Here is a 21,088-nt window from a genome sequence, read left to right on the forward strand (position 1 = left end):
CCTTCTCAAACAGGAACATATGCAGTGGAGAAACCCGCAAGAGACATTTATTACTAGGCTATAAATTATGAGGCAATGGCTGGGGTGGAGAGCCCAGTAGTCACGTTTTGGGCTTCTGCCCTTTCTCTCTGTCTTCCTGGGCTTGTATTCGGAGTTCCTCATCCAGGCGTTCCTTTGCACGGACAACCTGAGGAGGAGGAAGAGGTGGAGGGAGATCAGGTTCTGACAGTCTCTGCTCTTTGCCTAACTGGAGGACACCCCCTTCCCATGAGGACAGTGGACTTACATGATTAAGACAGCTTTAACAGCACTCCAGGGTAGGAGGGGAAATATGTGGCACCCTTCCTCAGAGAATTAAGAACACTCACCTTTGACTGCAGGTAGAAAGAGCCACCCACGGACTTGTCATTCACTTTAAATAGGTGTTCATAATTCTGCCAGGAGATGAGACGATGCACATTAGTCTCGGGTGAGACATTAGGAAGGCTGATGACAAGTTAAGGGGCCTGACCTCAGATCTATGTCATGCAGTAAGCTGCTGTGACCACAAGGATCCGAGAGGGACAGGTAACCATGTGGGGATGTCCCAGCTGCTACTGTTTCTTTAGTTGTTCTGCCTGGGGCTTTTCAAGCTCCCACTGGCTGTGGTCAGCACTTGCACACTTGCCTGCCCGTGGACCATCACCCCATCACAGGGGCCTCACCTTCTGGACCTCCTCAGGGCTCAGCTTGGAGATGTTGAGAATCTGCTGGGCTTCCTGGAGGCTGAGGCCAGAGAGATTGGATGCAGCTGCAGACTGGTGCCCAGCCCGCCCTCGGGCATCAGCGGCTGCCTGGCTTGCTGTGGATACACAGGTGACTGCTTAGCCCCTTTGATGGCCCAGAGCTTCCCCCCAAGCCTTCTAAATGACATGAAAGAATCAATCGGCTCAGGAGTGGCAAACATTCCACACTGAATGGTGGTGGGATAAGGCTAGACTATGCCTTTGGTCCCCCAGTGTAGACTGCAAGATGATTTGCTCCTCTTCCTTCCCAGAGGCCTAGCAATGTGGAGCTTTAAGCTACCCTGGGGACTCGAGTGAAGCCGAGGGCAGGGGAAGGGCAATGGCTGGTGTGAGGACCTTCCACAATGGCCTGGCCAGTGCCTTGACAATCGCCTAGACTATTGATTGTAGTAGACGGCCCCGGTGACACAATAGAACTTGAACTTTGCAACCAGTCAGCCTGCGTTGGGATCACTCAGCTTCTTGAAGGCAGCCAGATGTGACTCTTACTTTATTTACCAAAATGGCCTGCCAAAGGGCTGCTCACCTTGGACATTCTAGCCAGGCCTAACTGGAAATTAACTTTTCCCGTGCATAGGAACCTCTCAAAGTCTGGCAGTGCCTCCTACCATGGAAAAGTACTTCAGGCCACCTAAGCCACAGAATTCTACCCTAAAGAGATCCCTAAACTGGTAAGGGTTCCCAAGCATTCAAGGAAATAGAGGCTTACCTGCAAACTCCTGCCTCAGGGCCCTGGCAAAGGCTCTGCCCACCACCTGCACACCCATCACAATGATCTGGGCCAGGTACTTGGCCTGTGGGCAAAAAAGGCATCTTGTAGATGGCTACTGAGCGGAGAATCTATGGACTACCTCTTTTAAACGTCCTTTCTTTGGTGGCTTCAGATACTCACAATCAAGTTCCCAGAGGCAGACTGGCTCCCCTCGGCCTTCAGGAAAAGGCTGGATGGGATGAAGACATTATTTTTGGGAAGAAACTTTTTCTCGAGAACCAACAGTCCAGACTGCCACCAGTTTAGTCCAAGGCCACTGATGGCTTTTCTGTACTTTTGAAATGGTCTGGCCCAGCTTTTTTATTACCAGGGAAAACATCCATCCTAACTTTTGCAAGACTATTCAAGTCCTATTACTTGAAATCCGTCTATGAAAACAACAAACAACAAAAATCACTGAAGGTCTGTGTGTGGTACTGCACACCTATAATCCTAGCACCGGGGAGGCTGAGGCAGTGATCATGAGACTGGATTTCATAGTAAAATCTTGTCAAATAGGGGCCAAGAAGAGGGTTTAGCAGTTAAAAGTGCTTGCTCATGCAAACATAAGGACTCGAGTTTAGATCCCAGTATCTGTAGTAAGCCAGGAATGGTCTTGCCCTGTGTGTACCTGTCATCCAAGCATCGAGTAGGGTGGAAGCAAGAGGACCATTGGGGCTTCCTGGATACTACCTAGCCAAAAACAAGTATTTCAGTTCAGAGAGAGACCCTGCCTCAAAGGAAAAAGGTGGAGAGTGATAAAAAAAAAAAAAAAGGACACCTAACACCACTGTGCATGCAGCCAAGCACGTGTGTGCGTACACACACATCCTTATACAAAGGGGTGGGGAGAGCTAAGGGTCCACTTAGAACACAATGCCCGAGAGAGAAGAGCTTACAAGGGAACTCAGTAATATAGTAAGATAGGAATCCAGCAACTGGAAGAATACAGTCATGTGTTAAGCTACTGGGTTCACAGGTCTACTCAGTCAGTTCGCTTTGGACAAAGACGCATGGGACTCAATTCCTGCTCTCAGAGCAAGCTGTACACCCAGTGTTGAAGCAGAAAAATCAACTCCCACATGGCATGGCTACCCAGATGCCGATACTATGTAAATCAAAATAACAGGAAGGTCAAGGGAGACCTGCCCAGCAGCAGAGTTTGCTGAGGAAATAATGAGGAGTGGGGTGGGGTCCTAGGGAAGACCATTTCTCCTAAGCTGGGTCCTGAGGTGCAGAGCCATGGCAATGAGCCACAAGCGAAGCAGGCAGGTCTAGGATTAGACACCCTGGGAACATCCTAGGCTGGAAAACCACAGAAGGGAGGAGGGATTAATGGAGAACCAGTAAGATTTTTATGGTGAAACAAATGATTTGTAGACAGTATTCATAAAACTGGATCCCATGGGGTGCTGGAGAGATGACTGCAGTTAAGAGCACTGACTGCTCTTCCAGAGGTCCTGTGTTCAACTCCCAGAAACCACATGGTGGCTCACAACCATCTGTAATGGGATCTGATGCCCTCTTCTGGTGTGTCTGAAGACAGCGACAGTGTACTCCCATACATAAAATATTCTTTTAATAAAAAGTTACGGTCTACAAAGTGAGTTCCAGGACAGCCAGAACTATATAAACACACAGAAAGATCTCTATGCAGAGAAACAAAACCAACAAAACAAGCTATAACTGCAGAACCCCTACCCCACCCTCGAACACTTCAAGCCAAAGGCCTAGAAGCTATTAGAGACGGCAAAATGCCTGCAAAGGTTCACCAGCCACCTGGGATTTGCAGACAGAACTACCCATGTTTGAGATGTTCTCTGGAGGTTGGCAGACTGATATAGCATTTATGCAGGCCATCTTTGAGATTATCTCCTGTACCCATCCCAGCTTCCTACCCTGGTCAAATTCTCAACCCCCATGGGCCTCAGTTTCTTGACAGCACAAGAGTCTGTCAGAGAGTGATGTTTAGCATGGAGCCTAAGTGACACAGCAGGTAACCAGCAAGTATTGGTCTTTATGAATTATTATTATGTTTTAATGAAAGTTTGTTAGTGGTCAGGCAGTTAGCCTAGTGGTTTATGCCTTAATCCCAGTACTCAGGAGGCAGAGGTAGTACAGCCACAAGTTCAAGGTCACCTCAGTATACATAGTAAATTCCAGCAAGGGTTATATAAGGAGTCCCTGTTTGTTTTTAAAAGAAAGAAAGAAAGAAAGAAAGAAAGAAAGAAAGAAAGAAAGAAAGAAAGAAAGAAAGAGAAAGAAAGAAGAAAAGAAAAGGAAAGAGGAAAGGAAAGGAAAGGAAAGGAAAGGAAAGGAAAGGAAAGGAAAGGAAAGGAGAAAGAAAGAAGGAAAGAACAAAAATACAGTTTCTTCCAGTCATGCCCTTTGGTGCCTCAGAGGTAAAATCTACACAATGGTCTTCTAGGAGCTATGAAGAAGGGAAAGGAGCCAGAACGAGGCTGAACCCCGCTGGAATCCTTCCTTTGCTTTGTAGCCTTGGACAAATTACTCAACTTTTCTGAACCACGTCTTAAACTGCAAAGTGGGGAGGAATAATATCTGCAGGAGAGGTGCAAAGTCCTGGGAGGCACTGACGACAAAAGCAAGTGGACTGCCAGGTAGGGAGGCTCCTAGAATCAGAGCTCCAGTTGGCTTTGCTCCCAAACAGGACCTGCTGGTGTTCATGGTCTGGGAGTCGATGCTTTGCTCACAGCTGAAGATTTCTGGAGTGCAGAGCTCTACCAGCTATAGCCCACTCCAAGGGTATTCAAACAGCCATAACTAAGGCCCCTCTAAGAAGGCCTCTAAATAACTAACTCGTTGACAAGCCTGCCAGCTCACCTGGTGGGTAACTTCAGACCAAGCAGTAACTGAGGGCAGGCAACACAGACTACTGCTGAGGTAGTAGCCAAGTTGAGAACCCCGATAAAACTCCTAATCAAGAACGGCAGGAGTTGAAACTAGCTCCTGATCAGATTCCTGTCCTGGAGCACATGACCATGACACCCTACTAAGTGGACCATGACAACTGGCCATATAGCATGGAACTTACAGTTCTCTTGCTAATGAGGTATCTAGGGACTCCAAGTGTTTAGCCAATGAGCTTTTCTTCCTGGGTATCCCGTCCTGCAAAAGGTATTTTAATCTCTGGTTTACCCCGAGTAAGTCGCATGCATCTTCACCAGGAACAAAGCAGTTTGGACAAGCAAGAACTGTCCAAAGGACCACCATGGGGGTGGAGGGTGGGGGCTGCGTCCTATAGAGCAACGCCTAGTGCCTAAGTCTCCTGCAGAAGTTCCCTCAGCACTCCTGGCACTACCCTGAGCTAAGCTGGATTCCCCACACCCTAGGGCTCATCACAGGCCCTGTTCTCTCTTTTTTTTAACTCTATATAAGTACACTGTAGCTGTCTTCAGACACTCCAGAAGAGGGTACCAGATCTCATTACGGGTGGTTGTGAGCCACCAATGTGGTTGCTGGGATTTGAACTTAGAACCTTCGGAAGAGCAGTCAGTGCTCTTAACCGCTGAGCCATCTCTCCAGCCCCTGTTATCAACTCTTTGAGGTTCCCAAAGAGTTGGGTATGGGTGACACAGAGAGTTCCCAAAGATGTCTGGGTACACAGGAGTTTGAGAACCACAGCCACCCTCTCAGCCCCCGCTGTTATCACCTGGAGAAACATGGGCTGGGACCCCCATCTTAGACTGCATTTCACCTCTTCTGAGCAGGATGTTTGTGACCTAAGAACCCAGCACCCCACCGTCAAGAAGTAAAGCAGGAGGTTTACCCCTGAGTTTACCCCAAGCATCCTTCTAATACCCCAGTGACAAGGTGGAAATGCAGACCACTGTACTTCCTTTCCCAACTGGGAAGCAATATGGCACAAAGGACCTCAACAAGGGTGGTGAGCAGGAATCCCCAAAAAGATGCTTAAGTCATGGAAGTGCACTAGGAAGGTCCCAGCTTTCAGGTCTGTGTGTTCAGGGTTCCTCCAGTGCACAGTGGCAGCCCCTACAAATAGTTACTGGTGTCCCAGCTAGACAGGAGGAAGGTGGGGACTACAATGGCATTTATGACAGTGTTCTTGGGTCCCTACTGGCCTGAACAGCACATATCTGAAAGAGCATGATTGTCCATGAACCAACACTTTAACCAAGCCACTCTTAGCTCTGTTTGGCCAAAGCTACAGTCTCATACAGTCCACTCCCCAGGCAGGGTTTCTGTATGCCCCCTCTCTGGCGGGGGCCCCACCTCTGGCCACTGTGCTGACCTCCTTCCTATCTAGACACTGTCAGAGACTCAACACTGCCAAGGAGTGGTGGTAATGGTGCCCTTGGGAAGCGGAGGCAGGAGGGTTTGAGACAAGCCTGAGTTATAAAGCATGACAGTGCACCAATCCAAACCTGGACCATTCCTACAGACTTGGCAAAATTCGACATAATCAGACTCCCAGGGAAAATCTCCTAGGCTCCTCCTACCTCACCTTCCAACTGTACTTTCTTTTCCTCTTTTGGAGGTAGTACTGGGGATTGAATCTAAGGTCGAACCTGTGGTGGGCAAGCATTGCAACACTGAGCTATACCCTCAGCCCTATGTACTAAAGTTGCCCTGGAACTCACAAATTCCTGATCTCCCTGTCCCAGCCTTCCAAGTGCTGGGTTTACATTTGTAAGCCTTACACGAGCAGCTGAGGTAAGTTCAAGGCTGAATGTGGAGAATGCACACTAAAGACCCAATTCCATGAGGAATCAACAAAGGTCCTCAGTAAATGGCAGTGACCTAGTTACAAGGAATAATATGGTGGCAAATGTTTAGTCTCAGAACAGAAGATGAACAAAGCTGGGGCCAAACTGACTCTTATGGGAAAGATGAGCTTGGAAAAGTCAAATTCTCTGAGCTTCAGATCCCTTAAATTAAAATGGGGACGACTGAGAAGGCTTAAATGACAATCTACATAAAGCTTCTGCCCCAGACAACCCAACGGGAGCGGTTAACACTACCTCCTTTCCCATGGTCAAAAAAGATGCTCCCAGCTGGGCGAGGTGGCGCACACCTTTACTGCCAGTGCTTGGGAGCCAGAGGCAGAGGCAAATGGAGCTCAGTGAGTTTAAAGCCAGCCTGAGCACACAGGGCGTTGCGGGCGAGCCACGCTATCTATATACATAGACACTTGGTCTCAAACAAACAGATAAATAGGCTTCCCTAACCTTCCAATCACTTAGGGGCAAATCTCAAGAACCTGCAGGCAACTTTCAGGTGCCAATGGTGCCACAAACGCTCAGCCTTTCTGGTTTCAATTCTACCTCAAGTCTCAGGTCTACCACTTCCTTGGGCGAGCCAACTGTCAAACGCGGTTAAAAGCCAAGCAACACACCACCAAAATCGCCTGAGTCCTGCCACTCAGGAGCCGGCCCAGTCAACGATCGTCTCCTCCCACTGCCCACAGCGGACCGCGCACGCCGAAGCATGGAACGAACAGGGCGGACTTAGCCCGGAGCTTTCCGCCAACCGAGCCTCGGTTCCCGGGTCCGCGGTCGTCACTGCCCGGGCGCCAGCGACCAACCCGGCGCCACGCTACAGACCCTGCTTCCTGGGAGGAACCCGGGGGGCTCACGGTATCGGGACCAGGGCCCGCTGCTGGACTCCGACTAGACTTCCCTTCCCGAACACCCCATTCCGGGCCTCACCATGACGGCCGCTCCACTTTAGGGGCACGGGTGCGGCTTCCCGACCCAGTGGGATCAGCTCAAGGGTTGCTGGTGGGTCAGAGGTCAAGGGAGACCGGAGAGCGCGTGCGCAAGGACGCGACGCGTTTCCAGAGGCGTGGCTCTCGCGGCACCGCGCGTGTGGGCGGAGCCTGCCTCGGGACCAGAGGACCGGTGGGCGGCCCCAGACTTGGTGCAGTTTGGTGACCTTGAGACTGGTGCGCCAAGTTGTTTTTTTTTTCCCTTCATTTTCCCAAAACATTTAGGAAGAAGCCATCATATGAAATAAACCAGAGTATAATAGGGTTGGATGTCAAAATCGCTAGAATATTTCAGAAAACCAGGTATTTCAAAATAGGATTTATTTCACATTCCCTCTTCTTGTGAAGCTCTTTCCTAGACGCCTGAGGAACTGGTTCTGCCCATGTTCAGTCAACTCTTATCTAATGCCATCTCCTCAGTGAAGCCCACCAAGTTCCCCTACTACAGTGGCACACCTAACATGCTGTCCTGATTTCAAGGGGCTGAGGTGTTCTTTAAACAACTGATGCTTAATTTTTTTCTGATTTTTGTTTGTTTGTTTTTTGAGACAGGGTTTCTCTGCGTAACCCTGGCTGTCCTGGACCTCGATTTGTAGACCAGATTGGCCTTGAATTCACAGAATTCTGCCTGTCTCTGCCTCCTGAGTGCTGGGATTAAAGGTGTGTGCCACCACTGTCCGGCTGCTTCTGGAATCTTTATGCCAGGTTGGTCTCTAGTCAAGCTTCTTTTTTTGTTTGTTTTTGGTTTTTGAGACAGGGTTTCTCTGTATAGCCCTGGCTGTCCTGGCACCCACTTTGTAGACCAGGCTGGCCTTGAACTCAGAAATCCACCTGCCTCTGCCTCCTGAGTGCTGGGATTAAAGGCATGCGTCACCCTGCCCCCCATTTTTAAACCTTTATTATCATTGCTATGCCTCCCACTAGAGTAGGCACTCACAGTGGGCAGGACATTTATGCCTTTACTCCTAGCTATCAAGCACCGGGACGGCTGCCTGGCATGGGTACTCAGGTATGTTTGGTGAATGGCCTTAAGTCAGATGCCTCTAGATCAGTGGTTCTCAACTCTCCTAACTCCTTAATATAGTTCCTCATGTTGTGGTGACCCCCAACTATAAAATTACTTTTGTGGCTGCTATTATGGACTGTAATGTAAATATCTGTGTTTTCCAATGGTCTTAGGTCACCTGTGAAAGGGTCACTTGACCTCCCAAAAGGGTTCGTGACCCACGGCCTGAGAACCTCTGACCAGGACCAGTGCCCAGCCTACTTCCTTCTGATAGCTCTCCATTCTTCCTTCCCTGGACACACTGCTGACCTTCCATTTGCTTGCCATTGGCTCCTTCAGATCTTAGTTTTCATTTTAGGAACCGAAGCATCTCCTCTCAGGCCCTGACCCTGCTTGCCCCTAAACCCAAGTCAGCTCCTTTTCGGTTTCCTCATTCTGCTTTCCGTCTGGTTCCCTAGTGTAACAGAGCTGGAGTCAGCGCAAACGCCATCTTTCATGTATATTACAAGGAACACGTACCAAAGTGAAACCAGCACGAACAGGAGCACACCCGAAGCTCGATCGCTTGCTCACTCATATTCTGTGTCCTTCTTTCTAGATTCCCAGGGAGTGGAGCAGCACAAGAGCAGCCGGCTTAGAAAAGTTTAATTGCTGGAAACATCCAGAGCATATCCTATATAGGCTATTTGTTATGGGGTCCACACCACTGTAATGAGGCTGTTAGCTCCATGAGACCCTTTCTCCTGGCCTCAAGCCAAGAGAAGCAGGACAAATTGTCCTAGGCCCCTGAGGAGAAAGCTGCTTCCAACAGCCTGGTGGGGGACCAGCCCCCAGTGTCCTTGACTGGGGCTGGTGCAGTAGGCAAGATAGCTTGGCTTGTAGTAACTGAAGATGTTAGAGGAAACCAGCAGAAGGACTGGGCATCCCAAGTTGGCCCAGAGACATGCTAAGGACACCTACCTCCCACCCACTGGTGTCACATGCTAACAGGCAGCTGAAGATAAATAGCTGGCTCCAGAGGGCCAAGGAGCAGACAGTCTCTGCAGATGCATGGAGGCCCCGCAGCTCTGGAAGTGCCTGAGGCTTGCATGAGACCCAGGGCTTCTGAGCTGGGTGTGCGTGCCAGGGCCAGTGCAGCATCGTCCAGGTTGCAGAGATCTAAGGTGTGGAGGGGCGGCAGGTGGTTCTAGGAGGTGGCAGTGGCAGCTGTGACTAGGCGTGCCTTGCGTGCAGGCTAGTCCTGGGGTGAGAAAGCAGGAAGCAGGAGTTAGAGGGCCTGAGAGGTGAAGGTGTGCAGCAGTGTCTCCAGGGGGACAGTGCTGCTGGCTGAGGGAGCCAGGCCAAGTGCCACTCACCCACTCATCTTCATCCACTCCTTCAAAGGAGTCCTGTGGCAGTGGGTCTTCTCGGTTCCCCAGCTTTGCCACCATGGCACTCAGCAGCTGTGAAAGTGGACAGGAGAGGCACTGAAAGAAATGACTCTCCGACCTCAAGAACTTAAAACCCCATTTTTAACCCCAACAATGCTAAAAATTCAGTTAGAACGCTCGCTAAGTTATGGGTTTTCATTGTAAAACACAGTAAAACGGGGTGAGAGACAAGAGACTGTAGCACGTGGAACCTGACACAAGGAGCCGCTGTCTCTTGTGCATTGCCTCAAAGGCTCAAATGGACACCAGGCTCACTAAGGGCTTAGGTCTCCAATTTTAATGTTGGCTGGGTAAGGGCTGGCTAGAATGTGTGCCCTGGGTGGGTGTGACTCCCTACCCAGAGTCTGGTGTGGAGACAAGGGTACCACGTGGTTCTTCCTGCCATCTGGGCTGGGGCTCCTGAGCTGGCAGATAACTAAGCGCATGGAGGACACTGTCTGCACCACATAGCAGCCCTCTCCCGAGGCTCACCTCTTCTTTCTTTTGTTGGTCAGACTTCTCTTCTAAGTATTGTGCTGAGGATGGGGCTCGTCGGGCAGGGGCCTCACGGGGGGCTTGGCTCACTGGGGTGAAACAAGGACAGGCATCAGAGAAGGCCCTGTTTAGAATCAACCCTCAGGGGATTCGCTGGCACAGATCAAAGAAGTGGCATTAACAAGTTATTGAAGCCCCTGTTCACCAGGCCTGCCCATAGCACTAGGTTATGTATATGTAAGGGTACTGCATGTGTTAAGTATACAACACATGCATGTGTGTGTACATATGCATGTGTGCTAGGATAAAACACAAGCCACAGAACTTGCTCTCCAGGGGTTCAGAGACTGGGTCTGGAGACACGTCCAACATCCTTAGGAGACCCGGAGGTCTGTGGCAGCAGAAACGAAGGTCTGTACTTGGGCCTTCTCTTCCTCCTTCCACCCCTGTCCAGATTCCCCGCCCCTGCTGTCTCCCCGTTTTATTCCTTACTCTACCTGGGGTCATGCCAGGGGGCTGCAAACTCAGTAGCTGGGGCTGTCCATTAGCACCCTCAAACCAGGCTTTGGCACTGAGTACTGGCTCCCAGGTCACAGCTGTGTCCGGGAACACATCATCCTGGAAGAATTCTTTCTGCAGAGGGTGAAGGGGCTGTCCTGAGACACTGACCAGCAGCCAGGACATATAGGCCTGAGACCTGGCCCCACCCATGCTGCCATTAACATGCTTTGCAGAACTTCAGTAGAATATGAAGGCAGATATTCCCCCAAAAGTAGACAGCTGGCAGGTTTGGGTGCAAGAACAGGTAAGAACTTAAGTTCCTTGGTCTCTGGCCAGCCATGAAAAGAGGAGCTTGAGTCCTTGACCCAAACTCACTCTGACCCGGGGCAGCCGGAAAGCAACAGGCTCCAAGGAGGTCTGGCGCAGCCGCAGGCATCGGGCAAACTCCACATCCTGAATGTCACACTCAGTCTTGGGCAGAAGGACAAAGCCCTAGGGGGAGTAAGGAAGTAGGAGCCAGAGTCAGTCCTCCTGGGTGGACACGGAACATCCTGGAGTAGCAGAATTACTCAGGCCCAGACATGGCTGCCCTTGGGTAGCCATGGTGCTTTGAGAGAGAATGTTTTCCATGGGCTCATCTATTTGAATGGTTGATTCTCAGACAGTTGTGCTGTTGGAAGAGGTTGCCACTGTGAACGGGCTTAGGGGTTTTAGAAACCCATGCTTTTCCACAGTTGGCTCTCCTCCCCACCTGCTGCCTGTCTGCCTGCCACGATGGTCACTACCTACCCTCTGAATCAGTGAGCAAGCCCACAGTTAAATGTGTTCTTTTATAAGTTGCCTTGGTCATGGCTTCTCTCCACAGCAAGAGAAGTGTAACTAAGACAGTGCGGTGTGCTGTCGATGGGAATAGCTAGTGCTTTTAAGACAGTGCGGTGTGTTGTCAATGGGAATAGCTAGTGCTTTTAAGGGAAAAAGGCCAGATATGTAGCACTGGCCTATTTCTACGGAGGACAAAGTCCCGCCATGTCCTACTTCAAGCAGTTGAAAAGAGATGTGAGGGTATGCCACTGTGGGAGGGGCATGCCACTGTGGGACAGTCCCCTGAGAGTTTAACACACATGTACACCACATCAAGATAAGCAAGCAACTGAAGAGAATCTGTTTCCTTGGCTTTCAGTCTGACTGACTGAGACAAAGTTTCACCATAGCACCCAGGTTGGTCTCAACTCCTGACCCTCCTACCTTGGCCTCCAGAGAAGTAGTATGACTGGCGCCACCATGCCTGGTTCATTTAACTTAACCTTATATGGTTTAAATTGTAGTAGTGGCTGAGTATAAAGCCAGCTCTCCAAACTCCTGGATTACTACAGGCTGCTCTATCTGCGGCTGGGCAGACTCTCCTTACCCCCATTGGCCCTCGCACTTCCACACACAGCCACGAGGGGGCATGGAAACCTTGCAGTGCAACTTAGGGACAGGAAGTTCAGTGGTGAGGGTGATTATCACCTTGTGAGGGTCAGGTGATGTGAAGCTGTTGCACTCCAAGAAGAAAGGGGCCTCCGGGAGCACCTCATACAGGAACACACGGGTATCACCCTGGGGACAGAGGGGACGGTATGAAAGGAAAGCATCCAGCCTCATCAGACCCTGCCCGACACCCAGCCAGTCCACTCCAGCTAACCTTGCCAGTGAGAAGCACCAGGCCTGTGTCAGGGTCATAGCTGGGAAGCAGGGTCGAGGGAGCCACATCGAGGCCCAGCAGTGCTGAAGGGCCTTGTGCCAGGGCATCAGCTATGTACAACTGCAGCTGGCGTTCACTCCGGCTGCCAGGGAGTCAGGGGTAGAGCAGATCTTTAGAGCTGAAGAGGCCTGAGGTAGGGCAAAGACTCCCACGAGACCCTGATCATCTCTGGGCTGCATAGCCTAAGGGCCAGCAGTCACAGGAGAGATGAGTGTAGCCCTTAGAAGTGGCCTGGCTGGGGAAACAGTGTCCAACTCCCTGCTTGGCCTCCACTTGTCTTGTCCTCTATACAACCCTGACCCCAGTGACTAGCCTGGTCTACTGTGGCCTCCTGTCTGGCCTTCTCCCCTCATGGTCTGTGTTGCACCCTCAGCTCCAGCAGGGCTGGACATCTTCCCTGCAGTGCAGCCTTTCTCCTCAGGCTTGGATGACCCAGATCATATACCTTCCTTGGGATGCCCTCCCCAATCCATCATGCAAAGTGCCCGAGGCCCACCCCTCAGGCCTCTCCTGTGGGCTCAGTTCTCTTCCCTGTGCTCTACCTAGTCTCCATCAGGCACGGGTTCCTGGACCTGACCTCACCCTCTGAATCCTGTTATGACATATTTCTTCTCAAACACTTTCTCCCACCCAACCAACTGCCTGCCTATTCATCTTGTCTAATCATTCACCAATTTATCTACCCATCACTCTATAATCCACTGATCCATTGAATGTACACATACACACACACATACACACACACACACACACACACACACACACACACACATACACCTACCACCTCATTCATCCATTCTTCCAATTAATCACCCATCATGGGTGGGAACAGTTTTTGTTTTATTTTGAGACAGAGTCTCTCTATTATGTAGTCCTGGCTGTCCCTGAACTCCGTATATAGTCCTCAAACTCACAGAAATCCACCCATGCTGGGAACTTAAGGCATGTGCCATCACACATGGCTGTGGCAAGTTTTTGCAAGCTGGACAGATGCTGTGACTTTGGGAAAAGGGAACCCAGGTAGCTGATTGAGCCAGGGAATGGTGGTCCCTAAGCCCTTACCTGTCAAAGCCAGATACCAGCAGACAACCACCATCACACACCCAGACAATGCGGGCTCCTCGGCCACCTTCAGGTCCTGGACCTTCCTGTTGAGGTACATCACGTGAAACTCAGTCAAAGCCCCCTCCAAATCAGTAAAAGGGACCTTTTACCTTTAGCCCAAAGGTTCTTATCTATGGGGATGCAGAGCTGCCCCAAGGCTCATTCACAGACCCTGTGCCCTTACCCCAGTCCCATAAAGGTGTTCCCTCACCCCAGCCCATGCATGTGCACCTGCAGGGATGTTCAAAGGGTTGTGGACCCTAACTTTGTCTCTGTCCCAGATCAAGCATGCTTACCTGTAGGGGTAAAGGGCTGCTCCGGGGCTCATAGACCCGCACATGCCCATCCTTGCATACGGTGGCCAGCTGCTTTCCATCTGGACTCCAGGCCAAGCTAAAAATCTGGGAACAGACAAGGGCGTAAGAGGGAGCCTCTCCTCTCATGTCTGGGCCCCTGCCTCTGCAGCTGTCCTACCTGGTCCTGATGGCCTTGTAGTTTCAGCCGCTCAGCTCCAGTCTGAAGGTCCCAGATGCGAACGGTTAGGTCATAGGAACTGGAAGCCAGTACATCGGCAGCCAGGGGGTGGAAGCGCAGAGAGTAGATCTTTTCTGTGTGGCCTGGAGAGGACCAGGAAGTGATGCTGAGTTCCTGGGAAGCCACTGCCCCAACTGGCTCTGGCTATCGGGTCCCTCTAACCTGTGAGCACAGTCTCAGGTGTGGTGAGAACATTCTCCAGGCCACTAGGGGGCACCCGCCATAGACGGATCCGGGCATCCTCCCCAGCTGTGGAAAGAGGAGTGTATCTTCACTGCAGGGCCAGACATACCTGGCTTCCCTGCCCACTCGGGAATTGGAGCTTTCTCTCAGCCCTGGGCACCCAGGCTCCTTACCCACAGCAAGCCGGTGTGGGTCAAAGGGATCCCAGACCAGATCCATTACAGCTGTCCCATTCTGAAGTGTAGGCAATGCTGTGTCAGGCAGGCGGCCTGGCTTCTGCAGCTGTAGGAGAAACCCCCATCCCAAGGCATATCAGAGCCAAGCACAAGAGCCAGTCCCAGGAAAACAGGCGCCTGGGACCCACCTTCTTAAACAGATAGCCTCACTGTTGGGTGGCCCAAGCTCTCTGTCTTGGCCAACTGTGCTAAGTCCCAAGTGCCAACTGCGAGGCCCCAGAAAGTGAGGGCATAGCAGCATGGACTGGTGGGAGGAGTCAGATGGACTGGTGGGAGGAGTCAGGTGGACTGGTGGGAGGAGTCAGGCTTGGAGCTCAGGTTGCTTGGGTTTGAACCCTGTTCCACTTAAGAAGCTGAGTAACAGGGTCAGGTCACTACCCCTCTCCGATCTTCACGCTCATTTGAAAGACGGGGTAAGAAGGAGCCTACCGCATGAGGCTGCAGGGGTGGTCAGGGTTACGTCGGGCAGGTGCCTGATGCATGCATGGTCTGTGGTCAGTGAGTCGGGGTAGACCTTAATGTCCTGTTCTTGCCCACTACAGGGACCCGAGTCAGGGTAACCCTGATGGGGCAGGGCCCTTACCTCAAGCACAGCTACCTGCCCACCACTGCTGAGCAGGGGAACAGCCACACGCAGCCGGTTAGCACAGAAGCCATCGCTCTCACCGGGTGTTGTGAGGTTGAGTCCCTTAAGGTTGGTGATGTGACTGTCGCGGTGGAGGAGGCTACCCTGAGCGTGGCGAAATTTAGAACTGGGGCCTGGTGGGCAGTGGGGACACAAGCAAGTGTAAGAAAGCTGTGCCTGTGCATCCTGCACCTAGTCATGGCCACCCACTGCCCCCATCATTGGAAGGAGTGGTGTGGGCCCAGGAAGGCTACTGTGGGTGGGGTTGCCATACACAACTGGTCTAAGAAGCTTGCCCATGTTCCTCTACAGCCTGCAAGCCGGTGGGCCAAGAGGCACAAGCCTGGGCTAGTCTATATAAGGTCTCTCCGTAGGTCTGGTGGAAGACTGTGAGCAGCTTACCCAGCAGACTCTGAAGGGACCTCTGACTAGGGCTGGTACCAATGCCGCTGGTGCTGGAGAGCGAAGGCCCCAGACTGGATGGTGTGGAGGGTGAGATCAGTGAGCTAGGGGAAGAAAAGCCCTCCTGGAGAGAAGGATGTGGTCAACCAATGGTCCCTGGGTATACTAACCAAGCAGAAAGGGGACAGATGGCCAATTCCTGGGCAATGTTTCTGGGCTCCTCTAGGCTTTGGGACAATGGTCTGGGCACGAGCCTGCTGAAGCATGAGTCAGGTGGCAATTGAAAGAGGGAAATGAGCTTCAGGTCATGGGGACAGAGGTGGCTGCTCCTGTCTCCCAGTTTTCTTGGGGGGGGGTGGGCATTACAGCTGCCAGCATTTCAAGAACAACCCTGCTTCTTTAACACCTGCTCAGCTTAGCACACAGTGTTAAGTTCTTTACTATGCTGCACACGCCTCTGTTATGCCTGACAGCTAAAGATCATAAAGGCTATTTGGCAGGTGAATAGAATAGCCTCTTGACCACTTCACTATCTACTGTGGTATCTCATTAGCTGTAGGGGAGGTGACTTGGTACTTACACTTAGGTCTGTGTCAGCTCTGGGCATCTCTGCAGGCTGGACCATGCCAGGGGCTGGCTCCATAGTGGGCACCAGGGAGGACGTGAAGCGAGGGTGGGGTTGGCGGGCTGGGTTGAGGCTGACTTTCTGGACCTGGGGGCAGGCAGGTCATTGAGGGAGGCTCATGCTGCCAGGTATAATGGGGCCCTTTGGAGGGTAGACATGAAGTTGAGAGAACCAAATGGTAGCTTCCAGGGGTTGCTGGGACCAGAGGATGAGAGAGGAGTAGCAGGAGGCAGGGTTGGCCTTACCTGCTTGTTGTCCCCAGCCCACCACACGTGAGCATCAGAAGCAGGCACAGGGCCGGCTGTGTCTGGAAACAGGTCCTCATGGAACTCTACAGCCTGGTGAGGGACAGGCAGGGAGCTAATGAGGCCCAGATCCTCTCCGTCCCTCCCCAATCCCTTGCCAGGGCCCCTCTCACTTTTCGGGGCACGTGGTGGCTGATGGGTATGATGGCTGTGTCACTCAGCTGCAGGACTTGGAGCACCTCGCAACTCATGACAGCCAGTGCTCGCCGGGGAACAAGGGCTGCTCCTCGTAGTACATTCTCTAGAATGCACTGGGTCACTGTCAAGGGCACCACAGGGACAGTCAGCAAGGGAAGCAGTCCAGTGGTGGGGCGGCAGGGAGAGCAAGGACTCACCTGGGCTCAATGCAGGCTGCCGTGGGGTCGCCTCATAACAGTACAGCTGATTCTCACCCTGAAACAAACACAGCCCGACTTCCACCCAACCGTGCACTGGACCTGCAGCAAGCACTCAGAGGCCTTGATTCTGCTGGGTGCTGAGCTGCACCCGCCACAGGCCTTCGCTCGCTCGCTCATTACTTTATGTGGTGAGAACCATCAGCGTTTATGGCATGCCTTCTCCTAAGGATGACCTAGAGGTCATTTCACCTTGGCTGCCTATGCAGGATGCACAGTTCTCGCTCACAGAAAACAGCCCAGGGGCCTAGTTTCTGAGTAGTGCGCATGGGGGGCAGTGGGTGGGGCGGTTCAACCTTTTGCTCACCTTCCCTGCCAGGACCAATAGTCCAGAGTCTGGATCCAGCAGAGGTATCAGAGACCTAGGGAGAGAGGGCCAGTGGGCTGGACGACAGGCAAGACAGCAGGAAGTCTGCAAGGCCGTGACCTCAGATCAGGGACCACGAAGGTTCTTCTAGCTGGATCTAGCCGGTCTCTAAATCCTCAATCTCTTCTGGCACTGCCCTTGTACTAAGCCACAGTCATCCAGTTGCTCTGTTCCCTGCAGCGCTTGCTCTGGCCCTGGGCATTGAGAGCTCAGGCCCGATCTCATGAGAACATACATAACGTTACTTCAGCCAGCGTATGTGACCACGGCAAGCAAGGAGGTTAAGGGGGTAGCTGCTCCAACCAGGGACCCTCTGACCTCCAGTGCAGCCTACGCAGAGTAAGCCCATTCTGGCGGCTCCAGGGACAGGGTGGTACTGTCTTCTTCACCACTCTACATCCTAGAAGCTCAGATGGCCTCTGTACTAGTTCAAGCTGCCTGTGCCCGGCTGTGCCCAGCAGTGGGGAAGGCCGCAATACTGCCAGGCTTTCCTGGCATCCCCTGAGCGACAGCCCAGGGCAGTGGAAAGCACATTCCTGAGGTGAGGACATGGGTGGAGGGAGAGGGTTGGGGTAGGCTGGGAGCCCAGTACTATGACAACCTAAGGCCAACCTTTTCACTGGCCGAGAACTCCCACCTCCCCTTTCTGGGCCCTGGAGACCCTTTACATAAAAGTCCCAGGCCCAAGGCACCCCGCTTTGCAATGACCTCTCTCGTTGAAGGAAGGGCATCCAAGAGAACTTGGCAACCTTCTGGTTATTTTTTGAGTCAGGGTTTCTTTATGTAGCCCTGGCTGTCCTGGAACTTGCTACATAGACCAGGCTGGCCTCAAACTCAGAGATGTTCCTGCCTCTGCCTCCCATGTGCTGGGATTAAGTGCTTGCACCCCCACACCTGGTCCCAAACAGTGTTCCATCCCTGTTGTAGTCCCCCAGTGGTGTCTGCTGTCCAGTCCCCTCCTCCCCCGCATACTAGTGTTCTGCCAGGAGCCACAGAATGGGTGGAGAGCTGGGTGGGGCCCCAAAGTGTATCTGTAATATCTTGGAGGGCCCTAAGATGATAACTTGTAACGCAGGCCAGGCCCTCATTATCTCAGGCTGGCAGGGCGAGCTGCCCTCACTGCTGGCCTTCTCCACTCAGCCTGACCCCTGCCTGGCACAGAAGAAGGCAAGTAAGACATATAAAGGGTGGTCAGTGGCTTAGGGTCACCCTACAAGTCTGGAGTTGACATTAGCACTCTTCCATTTGGTTTTCCTCATTTGTTTATAATCATTTAATCTCTGCTCAGTCCTCAGCTCAGCCTGATCATGTGAATAGAGGAGAGCTGCGACCCAGTACAATGTTCAAGGCACTCAGTTGCCTGTGCACAAGGCAGACACAATCTCATAACTAGGCAAATGCAAGAAGGCTTCCCTGAGGCTGTGCAGTAGCAGGCAGGATGACTTGGTTTTGGCTGGGCCACTGGGGAGTGGGTGTTTCTTTGATTCCAGTGTTAGGCAGAAGTCAAACATGACAGGGATAAAGTCCCAGACAAGGAGAACATCATATGCCAAGAGCTTATAGCAGGTATTGAGTTAAGGCCTTTTGGGGATAGGAAATGTGGTGTGTGGTGACCCTATGCAGTGAGGAGATGGCTGAGACTCAGGTGGGCAGGGCCAGGTGAAACAGAGCTTGGTGAATCAGAAGTTCTCTCTGCAGTAGGTGATAAGCAATTAGAACGTTGTTATTTTTGTTGTTTTGTGAAACTTGGGAATTCTGATTCAGGGCCTTATACATGTTAGGCAAATCACTCTACCATCCCAAGCTGGATGGTACAATTTAAACAAAGTAGGGAGGGAACAAGATGGCCCTGAGACAGGTGCACAGACTTCTGAGGAAGGAAAGGTTGGGAAACTGGGAACTAAAGAAGCACAGCACTGGAGCAGAGCTGGGGACAAGGGACTTGGAGACAACTCTGTGGCCTTCTGCTGTACTGCCCAGGAGAGAGCATGAGAAGAACCCAAGCATTCCACGGGAGCACTGGCAGTTTACCAGCTCTCTGAAACACCTCCTGAAGAAGCCTGCCTAGGCCTCCCCTCATACCACCCCCTCAGAGCCTGCCCACTGACTCAGGTGTTGGGTGGCAGGAGCAGGAAGTCAGAGAGGGCAGGGCTGGCTCCTCTGACAGGTCAGGCCAGTCCTCCTTGCCTCAGGTAGAGCCATCTGGATATCTCTGCTAGGCATCCTGCTGCCCACTGCCCAGGATGGGCAGGGAAATGGGGTCACAGCATCCGGCACTAACAGCCAACAGCTGGCATGGGCCTGCCTCTAGGCCTTGTGGAGAGAGCCAAGCTGTGTTTGGGTCAGGATGCAGAACACACACTTTGACTTGACAGAAGGCCAGACGGGAAGGGATACCGTGCCCATACCTGTGCTGCTGCTATGGTCGCTAGGCCTTGAAGGGTTTCACTGACATCAGTCCAGAGTCTACCCCAGATCCAAAGTCTGAGAAAGGCAAAGGCCTGGAGCTAACCCTAACTAGATGTTGCCACCTACTAGATGGTAAGAAGTGACGATGGTCTGACAATGTCATGAGCCTGCCAAGTGCCCTGTAAGGATACTGTGAAAGAACAGGGGTGGGACTGCAGGGGGACAGCAGCTCTTGAACATCTCCGCTATCCCCACCATTCATGCTCCCGTGGATCTGTCACTGCCATCCAGGCCTGGTCTAAAGCATCCCACACTCTTCCCTTGTGGGGACCTGGGAGGTACGTGAAGAGCAATGAGAGGCTAGACAAGATGGGATGTACTGGAAGCTGTGAGTTCTAGGAGGATGGGGCCTCAGAGGCCTCATGGTTCATGGAAGTGGCTTGGGACAGTCTGACTAGAAGTCACAGAGCACTTGTGTAGTCCCTGTCTTGCTGGTACTGGGTATTGAATCTAGGGCCTTATTTATCTCAAGTGCTGTACCACTGAGATAAACCTTCAGATTTCTATTTTGAAAAAGGTTTTATGGAATTATTCAGACTAACCTTGAATTTGTTATCCTCCTGCCTGTCTTCAGAGGAGCTGGGATGACAGACCTGACTCACAACACTGGGGGATTGAGGAGCCTGCCATACAGAGGGTTTGTGCCTGGGGTAACGGTGAACCTGGGGGACAGTAGTCACTCAGCCTTCAAGGACTTCTTGTTTAAGACAGGCTAGGAAAACTCATTTTCATGTGAAACCACTCAATTTTTCAAATCTGGAAATGACGTGTCCAACTTTCAAACCTGACACACAGGCCAAACGAAACGTCTGGGGTCAGTCCTGCCCCAGAGTGTGGCGGTGTGGATGTCCTGCATTTACCACACAAGTACCAGCTGAGGCCAGACAAGACTCCAGATAGTGTGACCCAGACAAGTCCTTTGCTACAGACCCGGCAGAAAAGGGACATGATGGTGAAATCCAGGAGCTGAGTTGGGTCCCCAAAGGCCCTGAGGCATGACTCTAACCACATACCATGGAGGGGGAGGGGGAGGATGATCATTTTCCTGGAATCCTACAAGGCAGGGGATTTTTCTGAACCAGCCCCTGGCACAGCACCCTCCTGCTTAATCAAGGGCTGCTGTCAATACCTAGGTCCCTCCTACTGTTGATGAAGTCCCCAATCCTGCCTCCCATCCCAGGCATATTCTAGTCTTGAAGCTTTCAGTGACTGTAGGGGCTTGAGCAGACATATGTCCCTAGGTCCCAGGCTCTCGTTTAAAGCTGGGCAAGGTGACCAGGGACGCTGTCATGGCTGCGAAGCTCTCAAATCCAGCATTAAGAGATTTTATATAAGAGGCTCTTGGAAGCACTTCATGTGGCCTTTCTAGCTTTTGAAATTGGAATTAGCTACCAACAAAAACA

General features: G+C 51.9%; 2 protein-coding genes across 3 annotated transcripts in view; both read right to left on the bottom strand.

Annotated features, from left to right (window-relative positions):
- Nucleotides 1-20: 20 nt before the first annotated feature.
- Nucleotides 21-7,352, bottom strand: Pam16 (presequence translocase associated motor 16). Of its 2 annotated transcripts, XM_029544572.1 has the most exons (6): nucleotides 7,227-7,352; nucleotides 1,678-1,726; nucleotides 1,495-1,579; nucleotides 705-841; nucleotides 369-434; nucleotides 39-187 (listed from the first exon to the last, which is right to left on the bottom strand). In XM_029544572.1, exons 3-6 carry the CDS (start codon nucleotides 1,550-1,552, stop codon nucleotides 101-103), a joined length of 348 nt encoding a protein of 115 aa, XP_029400432.1. In that variant the 5' UTR covers nucleotides 1,553-1,579; nucleotides 1,678-1,726; nucleotides 7,227-7,352; the 3' UTR covers nucleotides 39-100. The 2 variants fall into 2 exon arrangements, with proteins under 2 accessions (XP_021064621.1, XP_029400432.1); XM_021208962.2 differs by lacking the exon at nucleotides 1,678-1,726 and having other exon boundaries at nucleotides 21-187; nucleotides 7,227-7,350.
- Nucleotides 7,353-8,919: 1,567 nt separating this feature from the next.
- The window catches only part of Coro7 (coronin 7), a 51,789-nt gene continuing 39,620 nt past the window's right edge, over nucleotides 8,920-21,088 (bottom strand). The window contains exons 10-28 of the mRNA XM_021208960.2: nucleotides 17,157-17,211; nucleotides 16,790-16,847; nucleotides 16,568-16,713; nucleotides 16,395-16,487; nucleotides 16,105-16,236; nucleotides 15,525-15,648; nucleotides 15,081-15,256; nucleotides 14,435-14,543; nucleotides 14,241-14,327; nucleotides 14,019-14,161; nucleotides 13,841-13,945; nucleotides 13,503-13,588; nucleotides 12,381-12,522; nucleotides 12,206-12,295; nucleotides 11,072-11,188; nucleotides 10,693-10,828; nucleotides 10,193-10,284; nucleotides 9,647-9,733; nucleotides 8,920-9,531 (exon numbers count right to left, since the gene is read on the bottom strand). Coding sequence (XP_021064619.1) covers nucleotides 9,526-9,531; nucleotides 9,647-9,733; nucleotides 10,193-10,284; nucleotides 10,693-10,828; nucleotides 11,072-11,188; nucleotides 12,206-12,295; nucleotides 12,381-12,522; nucleotides 13,503-13,588; nucleotides 13,841-13,945; nucleotides 14,019-14,161; nucleotides 14,241-14,327; nucleotides 14,435-14,543; nucleotides 15,081-15,256; nucleotides 15,525-15,648; nucleotides 16,105-16,236; nucleotides 16,395-16,487; nucleotides 16,568-16,713; nucleotides 16,790-16,847; nucleotides 17,157-17,211 — 1,984 coding nt within the window. The 3' untranslated portion in view covers nucleotides 8,920-9,525. The remainder of the gene's footprint in view (nucleotides 9,532-9,646; nucleotides 9,734-10,192; nucleotides 10,285-10,692; nucleotides 10,829-11,071; nucleotides 11,189-12,205; nucleotides 12,296-12,380; nucleotides 12,523-13,502; nucleotides 13,589-13,840; nucleotides 13,946-14,018; nucleotides 14,162-14,240; nucleotides 14,328-14,434; nucleotides 14,544-15,080; nucleotides 15,257-15,524; nucleotides 15,649-16,104; nucleotides 16,237-16,394; nucleotides 16,488-16,567; nucleotides 16,714-16,789; nucleotides 16,848-17,156; nucleotides 17,212-21,088) is intronic.

Source organism: Mus pahari, chromosome 12 (assembly GCF_900095145.1).
Source record: "Mus pahari chromosome 12, PAHARI_EIJ_v1.1, whole genome shotgun sequence".
Classification (NCBI taxonomy): domain Eukaryota; kingdom Metazoa; phylum Chordata; class Mammalia; order Rodentia; family Muridae; genus Mus; species Mus pahari.

Bases quoted from the DNA above. Each gene is read 5' to 3' on its own strand.
- Pam16 (XM_021208962.2), bottom strand. The intron at 842-1,494 runs GTAAGCCTCTAT...GTGTATCCACAG, and splicing joins CCTGAGGCAGGAGTTTGCAG to CAAGCCAGGCAGCCGCTGAT. The intron at 188-368 runs GTGAGTGTTCTT...CCTCCTCCTCAG, and splicing joins CTTTCTACCTGCAGTCAAAG to GTTGTCCGTGCAAAGGAACG.